The sequence below is a fragment of the Myotis yumanensis genome, unplaced genomic scaffold (genome assembly GCF_028538775.1).
Source record: "Myotis yumanensis isolate MYYU_CA2020_CCGP unplaced genomic scaffold, mMyoYum1.0.hap1 SCAF_3, whole genome shotgun sequence".
Taxonomy (NCBI): Eukaryota; Metazoa; Chordata; class Mammalia; order Chiroptera; family Vespertilionidae; genus Myotis; species Myotis yumanensis.
Window position 1 is genome coordinate 166,175,798 of NW_027223754.1, and position 16,989 is coordinate 166,192,786.

General features: G+C 40.3%; 1 protein-coding gene across 1 annotated transcript; it reads right to left on the reverse strand.

Annotated features, from left to right (window-relative positions):
• CUNH12orf54 (chromosome unknown C12orf54 homolog) lies at positions 1-15,969 on the reverse strand. Its single transcript, XM_070408814.1, has 7 exons — positions 15,905-15,969; positions 11,184-11,214; positions 10,660-10,698; positions 6,837-6,869; positions 3,026-3,050; positions 1,304-1,343; positions 1-118 (listed from the first exon to the last, which is right to left on the reverse strand). The coding sequence occupies exons 1-7, from the start codon at positions 15,967-15,969 to the stop codon at positions 1-3; spliced, it is 351 nt and encodes a 116-aa protein (XP_070264915.1).
• Positions 15,970-16,989: the final 1,020 nt, after the last annotated feature.

The window sequence follows — 16,989 nt, forward strand, 5'->3', positions numbered from 1 at the left end:
TTAAACAGAGTGCTGGCTCTTCAGGTTGTGGGCCTGGACCCCTGATGGCTGCTCTTCAGTGCTGGGCAGTAAAATTTTCAAATTTTGGCATGTCCAGGAATCTGGAGGCCTGATGCTTCTGTACCAAATAAGAGGAGGTTGTGAGTGTATGAGGGAGAGAGATCCCACCACTGGGGCTCCCCTCCCTTGCCTCCACTATCCTTAGGGATCTTGTTATCACTCTCAACCTGGAATGGCATTACTGGCTCTGGGAGCTGCAATTCCCTGATAATCATGTGGCCCAAAGGAAAGAGCTCTTGCTGGGAGTTAGGAGACATAGTGTTATTACTTTTCAGAGCCTGTGTTTTCATTAGGAAAGTCAGGAAAATTTCTAATGCTTGCCTCAGAGGAATATTAAAATTAAGTAAAGGCATAAATCTAATATGGTTTATCCAATCAAAAGTGTTCCTCATATGTAAAGGTTTACAATAATTACATTTAACATTTATGTAAATATGACATTATCTGTCAGTTATTCTTTTCATGGTTTCAACACTGATCAATTTAAAGTATAAAGCTTTATCGTTTTAAGAGGAATGAATTTTGTTTCAGTAGGGCCAGCTCTCTAAGATAGAATCAAATTTGGTTCCAACAGGGATCTAGGGAGTTCACCTTCTCCATTTCCTGGTTCAGGCAGGACCATTCTTGAAACATATCAAAGTGATTTTTTAAAAACTGTTTCCAAAGTCTTCTGCAGAACGTGGTGTTTCTGTCTTTCTGGACTACACAGACCTCTGTTTCTCAATAGTCACTAATTGGAAAGTCATTTCTAATGTCTAAATTAAAATATTTAGTGTTGTAGCCTGATTTTTTTTAGTCTTTTTTCTATGGTAAATAAATGGACATCTCCCAGTGTTGGGGCACTGGACTCTCATTTTATTGATTTTCTCCTTCTAAGTCCTTTTACTTCTCATTCCCTGATGTTTAATTCCATTTTCATGGCTCTTCTTTTCTTATCCTCATTCTTTATTCCATTATTCTCTGAACTGAATGAAGAGGATCTCCCAGTATTTATTATGGTGAAGTCCAGGACTGATTCTGCGATTCCAGGGATTTTTGTTGGGGATGAGGATGGAGGAGGAAGCGCTGGCTCTATAGTTCATTAGTTAAGAGTGATGGGAGGCCAACTCCTTCCCCTTTAGAAGAGATATATATTGGAAGTATAAGCTTCTGAAGGCTCAAGACCCAGATATATTCCTAGACATTACACCCATTTCTAGGAGGATGCCATTTCCCTTAGGGACTATCATAGAAGGTCACTTACCCAGTCCTGGATGCAGGTGACATTAAGCAGTTACTCATCCCTGGAGTAGATACAGAAAGGAGTCATTCTGTTACAAGGGTCTGGAAGTATCTCCCTAAAAGTCCAGAGTCCTGCTCACATCCTTAGTTTGGAGTATAGCCAGTCAGGGTGGGAGAGGCCAGAACTTATGGGGAAGCTAAAGATCTATGAGCAGTTGCAGAATATGGCACCAGACAACTGGTCATTTGCAAAGCACAGTGAATCATGGCCACCAGACCTGTTTAACCAGTGCTGGGCATTACGAGTTTGTCAAATGCCTCTGTACTGGGCCATTGCCACTGGAGCAGGTCCTTGACTTCTTACTTGTCTCCTTTTCTTTTGCATGGAAAATTGATATGAGACTTGAATTCTCATTTTATCTGGAATTTCTCCCTCACCTATCACTTTAGACAGCAGAAAAGCAACAGCAGCAGTTAGGATCCTAAGTCTAACTTGGTCATTGGTCCTTGGTCAATAGGCAGATGTTCCCAGGGCCCTACAGTGACCTTTTTGGAAGTCAGCCTTCCTTGAATAAGGGAGAGCATTCTTCAAGCTCAGCTAAGCTTGGCTCTTTTGACTTGTTGATACTTAGGGATCAGCATCCAAGAAAAGTTTTCTCTGTATCTCATGAAGGATTCTGCTTGGCCATTTCCTTTATCACTCTTGAGTGGAGTGGAGGCGATTGACCAGTTTTGGAGAAAGATCAGAGTGGGTTCTGTCTGGACTGGCTATATTTCTAGATCCCCAAGAAGGCTTGGAATCTTATGAGCTCTGCTTTGTGGAGGGCTAGAAAAGCATAGAGTAGTTCCAATTCCCAGAGAGACCCTGTAGTAGTCAGAACCTCTTTTTGATTTTCTCCTCCCTCTGATTCCTGCACTCACATACAAAGTCTCCTCAGTCTTTCCATGGGATTTGGAAGTCACTGAATTAAATCTTATTTTATTCTGACATTAGAGGATATTTCATTGGGCTCAATCATTTATACCCTTGTTACCAAAGTCTGATCCAGCAGCTTTGGCATTAGGAACCTGTTAGAAAAGTAGGATGTCAGAGCCCCACCTAAACCTACTATATCAGTAGCTTCTTTTTAAACAAGGAACCCAGGTGATTTGTATACATGCAAAAGTTTGAAAAGCCCTGATATAAGTTCCTTCTTCGATGGGTGAAGGAAGGTGATACAAATATGGCCTTCATGCTATAATTCTAGGCTCCTGGGTATTTTGCATATATTCCTGAAACACTAGAATTTGCATTTGGGCATTTGAGAACTATAACTTGGCCATCTTGAATAATCATTCCATTCTGACCTCCCCACTATTCAGTCCCTATGCCAGCTCTGCTCAGTCCTTACAGCAGAGCTGGGAAGCTACTCACCTCTGCATTTGCTCTCTCTCCTCTACTGAAAAGGGCCATGTCTGACTGAAGGCTGAGAGTGTCCCCAGGTCCTCAACAGCCATCCCAAGGGAGAAAGGGATCTTGCTGTGCCTGTCTAGTTACTGGGCTGGACAGAAGAGAGACTGGCAGTGATCATGGAAGATCAAGGAAAGCCAATGCCAATCTTGGCTGAAGGGGAAAGGAAAAGTGGACCTGGACTCTAGCTCTCAGTCAAATGGAAGGTCTAATGATGAGACTTTGGGATGAACTCCTCCTTATTTCTTCCCACCACTCCCGGCTAATCCAAACCTTGGAATACTGCCTTTTTACCTCGAGTCCGAGCATCTTCCTGTAGCTGAAAAAGAACGAGAATTCAGAGGGAGTCAGTCAGAGACTCAGGGGCCAGTTTCCTCTGGCTATAGACTTGGTCAGACATAGGTGTGTCTGTGTGGGGGTATGAGCTTCCTGGGAAGGGAATTAAATTCTAAGTTTCCAGAAAGCAGAATTGTGTTGTTTTGTCTCTCTCACACCAAACCACTTGACCTAATGCCCTGCATACAGCACATGCTCAGTAAATGTTTGTTGAATGATGGATAAAGAAATGGGATGAGCCCTGGCCTCTTTAGGGGCAAGAGACACTCTGCCCTTTTACCCTCCCCATTGAGTCTCTAGTGGTTCTCTGAGGTGAAGCTTTAAGTATCGGTGAAGGACCTTTTAAAAAAATCCTTCTGACTCATCCCAAAGTACATTGCTGCTTATGAGACAGTTTGGGCCCCCTAGCTCTCAGGAGCCGGCTGGATGGTCTTTCTATATAACAATGCTCTGGAGCTGGGTCTTAATGTTTACATCATCAGAAAGAAAGTACATTTTAATTTGGCCTCTCCCTGCTATCTTTTGCTTTCCTTTCTTCTCTTAGTATTTAAGTACAAAAATTGCCCTTATAAGTCTGGGTTAGGGTATCTATTTTGTCTGCACCAGCCTGCAGGACCTATGAGGGCAGGGGTTGTGACTGATGGACTCTATGAAGCAGCACCAGAAGAGCGCTTCAGCACTGAGGATGTCAGATGGGACTTTTCATTGTTACAGAAGCCCTGAGGATAGAAATCAAACACACTCAGGTCCTACTAGTTCAAGTCCTTCCTGGAGGAGACTCATGACTCAGGGACTAAAGTGCTGGGTAGATTGGAGGTGCCCTAACCCCAAGGTGAAACTTGGGTGAAATATGAAGCTTCTGATCGCTACCCACTGCACTCTTGCCATATGGAGGAAAGACTGCTATAATTTTCATAGAGTTAGTCCCAGACACAGTAACAGGATACAATGACATGGCTTCTTGAATTATAGAAAGGGATGCAGTTGTAAGGCCAAGAGTGGTTGAGATAGTGAAATAGTGGAGTTTATTTTCAGTGGCTTCTCAATCTCTTTACCTATCATTCTCTCCAACTAGGAAGAGAGGACTACTGTTTTTAAGACCACAGGAGGCTTATATTATATTTATATTTTAATTTAAATGGAGCTATGTTTTTATTCAGAGGAACACAAGTTAAGAAATCTGGACCGAGGAACCAAGATGGCGGCATAGGTAAACACCAGAGATTGCTGCCTCGCACAACCACTTCAAAAATACAACTAAAAGACGGAACGGACATCACCCAGAACCACAGGAAGGCTGGCTGAGTGGAAATTCTACAACTAGAAGGAAAGAGAAAACCATACCGAGACTCAGAGGAGGCGCAGTGCCGAAGTGAAATACTAAGGTGCGGAGGTGCGCGCAGAGCAGGCTGGCAGCTGAGGGTGCAGTTGTCTGTTTCAATCGGGAGGGAGTCTCAGGCTCTGAGCTCCAGATCCGGGTGAGTCTCTAGGGACCCAGACTCAAACGGGAGAAGCGGGACTGTCTGGCATCAGTCGGAACTCAAGGGCAGCTTTCTCTCCGAGGTTTGCAGCGGTTGCTGGGACTCTGAGAGGCAGAGCCCCTGGGGACGGGACTGAGAGCAGCCATAACTGCTTGCTCCGCCCGCCCTGTTGATCCCCTGGGACCTGCCCCTCCCAAGCCCTGCACAGAGGCATTTGCTGGATAGCCTCAGGCAAAGGCTAGATTAGCACCTCCCTAGAGGACAGAAGTTCTCCCACTGCAGACACAGCTGATTTGCACAGCCAGTTGGCCTGGAGGTCAAATCTCCCCCAGTATTACCTACAACAATCAAGGCTTAACTACAACAAGACTGCCCACGAAAACCACTAGGGGGTGCACCAAGAAAGCATAAAAAATTCGGAGACAAAGAAACAGGACACAAATGTCAGAATTGGAGGATATAGAGCTCAAAACCACACTTTTAAGGTCTTTCAATAATTTTCCAGAAACTGCCGATAAACTTAATGAGATCTACAAGAAATCTAATGAGACTCTGGATGTTGTGATAAAGAACCAACTAGAAATTAAGCATACACTGACTGAAATAAAGAATATTATACAGACACCCAACAGCAGACCAGAGGAGCGCAAGAATCAAGTCAAAGATTTGAAATGCGAAGAAGCAAAAAACACCCAACCAGAAAAGCAAAATGAAAAAAGAATCCTAAAATACGAAGATAGTGTAAGGAGCCTTTGGGACAGCTTCAAGCGTACCAACATCAGAATTATAGGGGTGCCAGAAGATGAGAGAGAGCAAGATATTGAAAACCTATTTGAAGAAATAATGACAGAAAACTTCCCCTACCTGGTGAAAGAAATAGACTTACAGGTCCAGGAAGTGCAGAGAACCCCAAACAAAAGGAATCCAAAGAGGACCACACCAAGACACATCATAATTAAAATGCCAAGAGCAAAAGACAAAGAGAGAATCTTAAAAGCAACAAGAGAAAGAAACTCAATTACCTACAAGGGAATACCCATACGACTGTCAGCTGATTTCTCAACAGAAACTATGCAGGCCAGAAGGGAGTGGCAAGAAATATTCAAAGTGATGAATACCAAGAACCTACAACCAAGATTACTTTATCCAGCAAAGCTATCATTCAGAATTGAAGGTCAGATAAAGAGCTTCACAGATAAGGAAAAGCTAAAGGAGTTCATCACCACCAAACCAGTATTATATGAAATGCTGAAAGGTATCCTTTAAGAAGAGGAAGAAGAAGAAAAAGGTAAAGATACAAATTATGGACAACAAATATGCATCTATCAACAAGTGAATCTAAGAATCAAGTGAATAAATAATCTGATGAACAGAATAAATTGGTGATTATAATAGAATCAGGGACATAGAAAGGGAATGGACTGACTATTCTTGGGGGGGAAAGGGGTGTGAGGGATGTGGGAAGAGACTGGACAAAAATGGTGCACCTATGGATGAGGACAGTGGGTGGGGAGTGAGGGCGGAGGGTGGGGTGGGAACTGGGAGGAGGGGAGTTATGGGGGGAAAAAAGAGGAACAAATGTAATAATCTGAACAATAAAGATTTAATTAAAAAAAAAAGAAATCTGTGCAGATGTTTCCCATTTCCCATTGTACAATATTAGTACTTGCTCTAAGTTTTGTGTAAAATACAAGCACATGGTATAGATAGTGCCTGTTGCTACAAACAGAAAAAGAAAAAGCCAAGGCTTGGTAGGACCAAGATATAGCAATACCGTGAGCAAGCTAATATAATAACTCAGTGCTTGGGCAGGCCAGTAATCTAGAGCATGTTTGACTATATTTTTAAATATTTGATCAGGATTTGTATAGAAGAAAGACTGGAATCTGTATGGAGGAACAGCTGAGGAGGAGGGTTGTTTCTGTTTAGCAAAGAAATTTAGCTCTGGCTTTTAATTTGCATTTCCCTGCAGGTAATAGACATATGCTCTTAATAAGGCAATTTACCATGCCACTTGGGGACTCCTCCCAACTCAGTCACTTATCAGCATTTCCTATAACCACATAGGGTATTCTTGCTGAGAGGGTTTCTGGTAGAAACAGTTTTCTCTCTATGTGATCATATTTCCACAAGGGAATGGTTAGGCATCTTCTTGCCTCAGCTTCCTGGACTAGACGAAGACACGAAAATCTTGATCAGAATCAACATCACAGTAGGTTATGGAAAAAAACGGGAGCAAAGGAAAGTGATGTGGCCAGGGAATTTAGAGAATTGAAATTTAATATTACCTCCTTTTGTATATCCCTAAAAGCCATCCTCACCTGACAGAAGACAAAAAATAATGGAAAAATTAATATTATAGACTTTATTACAAAGGGATTTTATATATAGAACTAGAGGCCCGGTGCACGATATTTGTGCACTGGGGTGTGTGTGTCCCTCAGCCCAGCCTGCACCCTCTCCAACCTGGGACATTCCTCTCACAATTCAGGACTGCTGGCTCCCAACCACTCGCCTGCCTGCCTGATTGCCCCTAACTGCTTATGCCTGCCAGCCTTATCACCCCCTAACCACTCCCCTGCCAGCCTGATCGACACCTAACTGCTCCCCTGCTGGCCCAATTGCCCCCAAGTGCCCTCCCCTGCTGGCCTGGTCACCCCTAACTGCCCTCCTCTGCAAGCCTGGTCCTCCCCAACTGCCCTCCCCTGCAGGCCTGGTCCCCCCCAACTGCCCTCACCTGCTGGCCTGGTTGCCCCTAACTGTCCTCCCTTGCAGGCCTGGTCACCCCAAACTGCCCTCCCCTGCAGGCCTGGTTCCCCCCAACTTCCCTGCCCTGCAAGCCTGGTCACCCTCAACTGCCCTCCTCTGCTGGCCTGGTCACCCCTAACTGCCCTCCCTTGGAGGCCTGATCGCCCACAACTGCCCTCCTCTGCCAGCCTGGTCACTCCTAACTGTCCTCCCCTGCAGGTCTGGTTCCCCCCAACTGCCCTCCTTTGCAGGCCTGGCCCTTCCCACTGCCCTCCCCTGCTGGCCTGATTGCCCACAACTGCCCTCCCCTGCAGGCCATCTTGTGTTAGCCATCTTTGACCACATGGGGGCGACCATCTTGTGTGTTGGAGTGATGGTCAATTTTCATATTACTATTTTATTAGATAGGATTTTCCAGTCATTAGGCTATAGAGTGTGAATGCCAAGAGACTGTGGCTTCCTAGCAATAAACCCCATTGACTTTCACTCTACATATATTTCTGGGCCACCATTTCTTCATATGAGAAATGGGTGAAATACAGAAAGTTGTTTAAAGAGGGCTGAGTTCTAAAAGGAATGTAAATGAAACCCACTATTATATTTCATTTCTGTTTAATTGGTTCTTGTTCTGAAGCTAAACATAGCTATTAAACACATATCTGTATTTGAAGTATAACATACAAGAAGACACCAAATGTTGGTGAGGATAGAGTAGCTAGAACTCTAATACACTGTTGGAAGGAGTGCAGAATTGTATGATCACTTTGGAAAAAGCTCTGGCAGTTTCTTGTAAAACTAAGTATGTAACTACGCTCTCACCCAGCCATAGATGAATATAATGACATTTGGAAACCTCAGTTGCCTCATTGAGGAAAAGATGAGGACTTTAAGAAAGATAGCTGTATCTTCTTTGGTGGAAATAGAGTTGTTTTTGATGATATTCTGGAGTTTTAATGTGTATAAGGGTGCATATGGAAGAATAGTCAATGGGGTAGACAGTATCAGTTATCAATTTATTGCCTCTCGGCCACGTTTTGTTCACTCTGTTATATCATATTCACCCTTTATTATGTCATAAGTATCCGATTATGTGCTGGTTCCCAAAAGAATGGTTTTCTGACCCTTACATAAGCAATTCACTCTTTAGCTAATATAATACTTGTAAGAACATTAAATAGTTATTCTACATAGCATTTTAATTAAGAAGACTATTATAGGAAGAGTCATTGAAAATCACAGAAAATTAAAAAGTTCATTACTCATTTCATATAATATTGTTCAATGAGGGCTTGCAGAAGAGGCTGTGGAGACTTTCCCTCATCTTTAATAAAAAATTATAGTCATTGACTTAATAAACAGTCTTTCCTTGCTTGTCTCCATATGGGAAATTGATATTATGGGTTCAGAAGTGATCAGTTGTACTGTAATTCTTGTTTACGCTTCCTCAAGAGTTTAAATGTACATGCAATTAGAATGTTAAGATTGAGAAGTTGAAGTAGCTAATGTTTTGGGGAAGGCATCAGAAACTAAGTAAATGTCTGTGTTATGAAAATTTGCAACATTTTGCTCTGGTTATTTTATGGGCATAACTAGCTTCTGCATTGACATACCATTAAAATGAGAAGTGAAATCTGGCATTTTCATGTTTGAGAGTTGGCTACTTGGTCATTTTCAGGTAGCTGGGAAACCAAGGACATTTTGTCAAAATGAAAAAGATATCAGTTTTTATAGAATTTAAAAGAAGCTAATTTCAAATTCATTAAATTTAAGTGTATTTTAAAAACAATTTCAAAAAGCATGGCTTAATCATATAGATTCTGAGGTTTACTTCTCATGGCATTGCTTCAGTTAGATGTCTGAAGGTAACAAATTTCCATTGGTGACCTAATGAATCTATTTTTCATTTTCAACTCATCGTTTTTCAGGTCTCAGAATACTCTCTTGATAGGATTCAACAATTTTATTCATTATCAAACATCTAATTTAACTGTCTTCTACAAAGGAAGACATTTTTTTGGGAACTAGATTTCTTTAAAACAATTTAAATGATTTAATCTAATTTCCTTGAAATGAAATTAAAATTTTATCTTCTTCTTAACAACAGGAAGGACAATTCTTCACATCCAAAGTACAGATTCTTATTATTCTTTTACTTTCTTCTCAACACTTAGGACTCTCCAACAAATAGCAGTTCTGAGTCTCTCAAATCTAATAAATTAAAGAACAGGAAAGCTCGAGCCATACTTTCTACTATTAGCCATTATTCTCACTTAAACTATTGTTAATAAATTTGGGAAGATGTAGGATATCTTGAAGCATTTAAAAAATGTTGTTGGCAACCTGTGATGCCACAGAGCAAAAATGGCATGTATGTCCATTCAGAATCTTCATTAAAATACTCTGAAGAAATTCAGACAGCTAGAAATGCCTTGGTAACAAAACAATTTCCCATTATAAATAATGCAAAGCAGAATGGTGTTCCAACTATTGAAATTATGCTGGAATTATATCTGAATAACTTAATCCAAATTTTATGTTTTTTAATGTCTCGATAGAGACCTTCCAGCTATAGCCAGTGAAATAAAATAATTCTCCTCTGTGCTAATGACAGGATCCTAATCATGTCCCAGGCAAGACCTTCAGAAGCAATGGGACCATTTGGCATGTTACCCTCAGAAACAACAGTTCACTAGCAATTATACAAAAATTGATAATTTTTATGAACTTAATTTGGTATTCAAATGGATGAAATTAAATACTTCTACTCTTTTGATTGATTCATTTCTTTTTTGAGAGGTTTATTTTGAAGCGAACTCATTCTGGAGGGATCAAATCTTTCAGAAAATTATGTCTTAGGATGCAGGAATCAAGAGCTACAGTCAAGTATTTTTCAGACAATTTTAATGGCTCCAGAGATAAAATAACTTCCTTTCCAATCAGAAATGGAATTAAGGTCTTTACTTTTCATAATGAAATTGTAACTTTGCCTTCTTCTCATCTGAGAGTTAAAGTAGATGCTTTCTCGGTACTTGCCCTAAGGTACTTGGCTAGTGGGTCGGATTTAACTTTTTTATTATACAGTTTTTATTAAAAGGCTGGCAGAGAAAACATGTTTGAGAGGGCAATATCTAATGGACTGATGGATGTCAAGAAGGGGTGCTAAGATGCAGACACTGGGAATCTCTGAGGATTTGAGACTGGATGAGTAATAGAACAAGATGGGACAAAGTATGGTAATTCTTCACCATCAGTCAGTGAATTTAATTACTCAAGGGGATAGAAAGAAATTTGCTCCTTTTTAAAGCCCTTTCTCCCTCCTCCCACCTCTCACCATGCTTTCAAGCTGGTGACAGCTGTACTCACCTGGTCCCACAGGGCTTCAGTGAGCATTACCTGTATTTCCTATTAAAATAAGAGACAAATCTTGGGAACATTACCCTAATTCTCCCAGAATCTGAACTGACACATGTGAAACCGATAGAATACAAGGCATTTTTGGAATTGAGATAGACACCCCATTTGTCAGGTAGCCCCAAGACTCCTACAAACCCAATTGGGTCAATTTCAGCCCATATCTCCTGTCATCTCGATCTATCTGGTGGATAACAGGTATAAAAAGACTCATATATTTACCTACCTTATCAATATCCACATAGCCTGCTTCCCCATGGATTCATCTAGTGTAGTAGGGGCATTGAAGATATTACTAGTCTTCGTAGCCAGTGGCCCACCAGCTAGTCAAAAGCACTTCAAATTACAGTGCCCAAGTCCTTCAATACATAGTCCTTATTAGGCAGCTTTCCTGCCTCCTGGCCACAGTGTATTCTCCTCCATTTCCCCTAGGAACCAGCCCCAAAGGAACCAGTGTATTTGGAAATCTTACCAACCTTTGGCTTCATTGTTTCTTCAGTGGATTTTCTGGAAAGAAAGATGATATAATTCTGATGAGGCACTGGGTGGGTGACATCAGCAAGATAGTAGAAAAGGAGGTTCCAACCTTCATATTCCCCATGGAAACATCAATTTTGACAACTATTTGTGGATGGGAACACCCCTGTAGGAAATCAGGAGTCCAGTGAGGAAATCCAATCGCCTCATTTAAGCAAAAAAGTCCATGAATAGATGCATTGGAGAGGGTAAGAAAAGACAGTTTCACTTTACCCATGTCACCCCTCCTCAGAGGCAGCATAGCTCAGTGCCAAGAGAGAACCTCTCAGCCTGTGGTTCTCCCATGAGGGAAAGTGAGAGTAAAAAGAACACCCTGCTTCTCAGCCTATTAAGACATTGCCCAAGAGACCCACTTTTACCTCACCCTACTCAGATCACAGAGGTGATCAGCACAGCTGAGTAATCGTAGGGGGAGCTGGCAGCAGAGAAAAGGGGTAGGCACTCATAGCAACCACTACATGGATCTCAGAAACCAGCTGCAGATTCTGTTAGCTGGTTTGCAGACTCTACCAAGAAGCCCACCAATGAACTCCATGGAGTATACAAAAAATAAAGAGAAAGAATCTAAACACAACACTATAGAAAGTCAACATTACAAGAGAAGATATCAAGAGATTAACAAAGGGACAGAGAAAAAACAATCAGAAAACAATAAAATGGTAATAACTATATACTTAATAATTACTTTAAATGTAAATGGGTTAAATGCTCCAATCAAAAGATAAATGGATAAAGAGATGTGGTACATATATACAATGGAATATTACTTGGACAAGAAAAAAGAGTGAAATATTACCATTTTTTGACAATATGGATGGACCTTAAGGGTATTATGCTAAGTAAAATAAATCATGCAAAGACAAATACCATATGATTTCACTTATATGTGGAATCTAAAAAACAAAATAAACAAAACAGAAACAAATTCATAGCTACAGAGAACAAACTGATAATTTAAATTCTAAATATATATACACCCAATATTGGAACACAGGATGAGGCAAAAGTAGGTTTATAGTTTGAGTGTCTGAAACAGTTTATTCTTGCATTATTTATTAATTATTGTATTATTTTTCTATACAAACAACTGAAAATCTACTTTTGCTCCACCCTGTATTAGCAGAACTGAAGGAAGAAATAGACTTTAATATCCCACTTTCAACAATGGATAGATCATGCAGGCAGATTATCAATAAGGAAATAGTAGATTTGAATAATAATAGGCAAAATGGATCTAACAGACATATACAAAACATTCTATATAACAGCAACAAAATACACATTCTTCTCAAGCACACATAGAATGTTTATTCAAGAGAGATCATATGTTGAGCCACAAAGCAAGTCTTACCAAACTTAAGAAGATTGATAGCGTATCTTTTCTTACCACATGGTATTAAGCTAGAAATTAATAAAGGAGAAATTTGGCAAATTGAAAAATACAGGCAATTAAATGGCACACTCCTGAAAAATTAATATGTCAACAACAACAAAAATCAAAGGACTAAAATAAAAATATTTAAAAAAAGGGGAGTTGGGAAGCTGAGTAAAAAAGGTGAAGGGATTAAGTGCAAATTGGGCTCTAACCAGTTTGGCTCAATGGATAGAGCATTGGCCTGCCAACTGAAGGGTCCCAGGTTTGATTCCGGTCAGGGGCATGTACCTTGGTTGCAGGCACATCCCCAGTAGGGAGTGTGCAGGAGGCAGCTGATCGATGTTTCTCTCTCATCGATGTTTCTAACTCTCTATCTCTCTCCCTTCCTCTCTATAAAAAAAATCAATAAAATATATATTTAAAAAAAAGAAGTGCAAATTGGCAGTTACAAAATAGTCACAGGAATATAAAGTACAGCTTAAGGAATATAGTCAATAATATTGTAATAACTATATACAGTGTCAGGTGGGCAAAGATTTATCGGGGGTCACTTCATGGGTTATCTACATGCCTAACCACTATGCTGTACACCTGAAACTAATATAATATTGAATGTCAAGTATAATTGAAAAATAAAAAAACGTTTAAAAAGAAAATAATTTAACTTATAGCAGAATCAAAAGGAATAAAATATTTAAGAATAAATTTAACCAAGGAGGTGAAAGATCTGTACACTGAAAACTAAGACATTGAGGAAAGAAATTGAAGCGACAAATAAATGGAAGGAAAGATATTCCATGCTCATGGATTGGAAGAATTAAGATTGTTAAAATGTCCACACTACCCAAAGCAAATGGCAGATTCAATGCACTCCCTATTAAAATTACAATAGAACAAAAAATCCTCAAGTTTGTATGAAACCATAAAAGACCTCAAATAGCCAAAGCAATCCTGTGAAAGAACAACAAAGCTGGAAGTATCACACATTCTGATTGCAAGTTATATTACAAAGCTGTAGTAATCAAAACATTATGGTACTGGCACATAGACCAATATAACAGAATAGAGAGACCAGATATACTAGTAAATGCACACACACACAGCTAGCTAATCTTGGACTAAGGTGCCAAGAATATACAATGGAGGAAAGATGGTCTCTTCAATAAGTTGTGTTGAGGAAACAGGAGATCCACATGCAAAATAATGAAATTGGAACCTTATTTTACAACATACACAAAAGTCAAACCAACCTGGATTAAAGACTTAAATATAAGACCTGAAACTGTAAAGCTTTTAGAAGAAAAATATAGGGAAAAGTTTCTTGATATTATTCTTGACAATTATTTTTTAGATATGACACCAAACTCCCAGGCAGCAGAAGCAAAAATAAGTGGGACTATATCAAACTAAAAGTTTGTGCACAACAAAGGAAAAATTCAACAAAATGAAAAGGCAACCTATGCAATTGGAGAAAATATTTGCAAACTATATATCTGATAAGGGGTGAATAGCCCAAATATATGAAGAACTCAGACCCAACAGCAGAAAAACAAATAACCCAATTGAAAAAATGGACAAAGGACCCGAATAGACATTGTTTCAAAGAAGATATACAGATATACAAATGTCCAAGAAGTATATGAAAAGTGCTCAGCTTCACTAATCATCAGGAAAATGTAAATCAAAGCCACAAAATCACCTCACACCTGTTAGAATGGTTTTATAAAAAAGAATAAACAAGTGTTGGTGAAGATGTGGAGAAAAGGGAACCCTTGAGTACTGTTGATAAGAATGTAAATTGGTGCAGCCACTGTGAAAAGCAGTATGGAGGTCCCTCAAATGATTAAAAATGGAACTACCATATGATCCAGCAATTATACTTCTAGGTGTTTATCCAAAGAAAATGAAAACAACTTGAAAAGATATATGTATCCCTGTGTTCATTGCAGCATTATTGAGAATAGCCAAGATATGGGAACAACCTAAATCTCCATTGGTGGATGGATGGATAAAGAAAATGTGATATATTTACATAATAAAATATTATTCAACCATAAAAAATAAGGAAATCTTGCCACTTGCAACCACATGAATGGCATTATGCTAAGTGAAATAAGTCAGACAGAGAAAGGAGCAATGTATCTTTCGAAACAAGGGTAAGGAGGCCAGTTTGACCACAGGGAGGGGGAACACAGAAGAGAGCAAATACTGAGTCCAAGAGAACATTGAGCCTAACAGATCTTTGTCAAGTTTAATAACAGTGACCATCACTCACTGCACTATGCTTTCTCAACGTGTGTCACAAGATATGAGGGGACTCTTGTTAAAAAGGGACTCTTTTTTTCTTATTTTTTAAATTGATTTCAGAGAGAAAGAGAGAGGGAGAGGGAGATAGAAACATCAATGACGAGAGAGAATCATTGATTGACTGCCTCCTGCATCCCCCCAACTGGGGATGGAGCCTGCAACCTGGGCCCACTTCTGCTGCCAGAACATCTGTTCTTTAGTAGAGAACAGATGTGGTTATGTGCTTTCCCATGTAGAACTCTCAGAAACTCCAGTCTCTACTCACTCTTCTTCTGAGTCTTGCAGCTGCCTGGAGAGGGTTCATACTCTTACAACAGGTTTCCATTTCTCTACAAGTTTCAGGCTTCTTGATTCCTCACTGGCTTTCAGATTTGAGGCCCAGTTAATCATTCTAAGTACTTTAATAAGATAGATGACCAGAAACCTAGAAGACATTTTTAACTCTTTCTTCCTGAATTCCTATAAACTCTGCATACTTCCAAAGCTCAAGCCAAGTCCCAATTCCTTTTGGAAACATTCCTGTCCTATAAGCTCACAGTAAGCCCATTTTTTCTGTTTTATGGATAACACTGTCTGGGTCTACTATTCAGTTTCAAGCAACAGATTCTGGTCTCCCTCTCCAACTGGTCCAAGGGAAGCATGGTTTTGGATGGCTGACCTTGATTTACACTACAGAGGACATAAGGACTTCTTAGAAAGTTGACTCTGAGATAAACAAATGTTCCTGGGTTGTATGCTCAACTAACTCTTAGAGGAATTTCAGACTGATGCCCACCCTCTAAATTAGAATGGTAAATATTCTGTATTGTCCCTTCCATTGAGGAGGTGGAGAGGAGAGAGGACACATGTAAGATCCCACCTTACCCATCCAGGAAATAGGTTCATCCGGAAGAGGGTGGGAGACAGGTAACTCTAGTTTTTCTCCCATAAAGCATATCCAAATCTAAGGACATTTGAAGGTCATAATAGCTTATTTACCTAATCTGCTGCCTGAATGTCCTTCCAGCTTTTTGTTCTCGATCATGGAAGGTATGCTGTGCCATTTGTCCTTGAGCAGAAACCAGAGACTCTGGAGCTGAAGATGGAGGTTCCTCCAGGCCCTGGGGAATGAATAAATGAATAGGGAGAAGGCAGGTGAATAGTGAAAAGAGAAGCACTTACCCACTGGAGAATTACCAGGACTGACACTGATGTCTCAGTAGTTCTTGATTCCTCACTGGCTTTCAGATTTGAGGCCCAGTTAATCATTCTAAGTACTTTAATAAGATAGATGACCAGAAACTTAGAAGACATTTTTAACTCTTTCTTCCTGAATTCCTATAAACTCTGCATACTGCAAAAGCTCAAGCCAACTCAACTTGTGCTTTGAATGTGTGTGTGTGTGTGTGTGTGTGTGTTTACATATATGTAAAGAAAAGTAGGGTGAGAGAAAGAAAATGTTTGCCCCAGGTGAAGTCGTAGTCCTCTTTCTCAGTAAGAACAGAAATTCCAGTGAGAAGGTGAGTGAAAAATAAAAGAGAGAATCTTAAGTAAAAAATAATAGCTGGCTGAGATTGGGGCTAGGGAGTTGGCCAGAGACTCCTTGAGGTGGTGGAGAGCTGTCGGGCAAGGAATGGAAGCAGTGTATAATGAAGTCACCATGGCAAATGCCCCATCCTGTCTCACCTCACAGAATCTTCATGGTCAATTAAGAGTAGTACTACAGGCTGGTGGACTGTTAGCTCCAGCTTTCAAGTGCTTTGTGGGGAGGAGGGAAGCCTCATAGTTGACTGTCAAAAACCCATGAGGTTGAGAGGTCAAAGCAGTGACATATGAGAAGTTGCCTCCCAGTTTCCTCCTCCCATCCTTCCCCACCTTCAAACCCCAGTCACAAACTAGGCAATTATGCCTAGAAACGTAACCAGTTAGGTGCCCCAAATCCCACTGCACCCCACCCCTTCCCCCCTAGAACTTCTCTTTGAGTCACATCTCACAACAGCCCCATCTCATTTGCTCCCCTATCAACTTTGCCCTTTTAAATTCTTCTGTGACCTCAACTGTGACCTCATATATTTGAACAACTG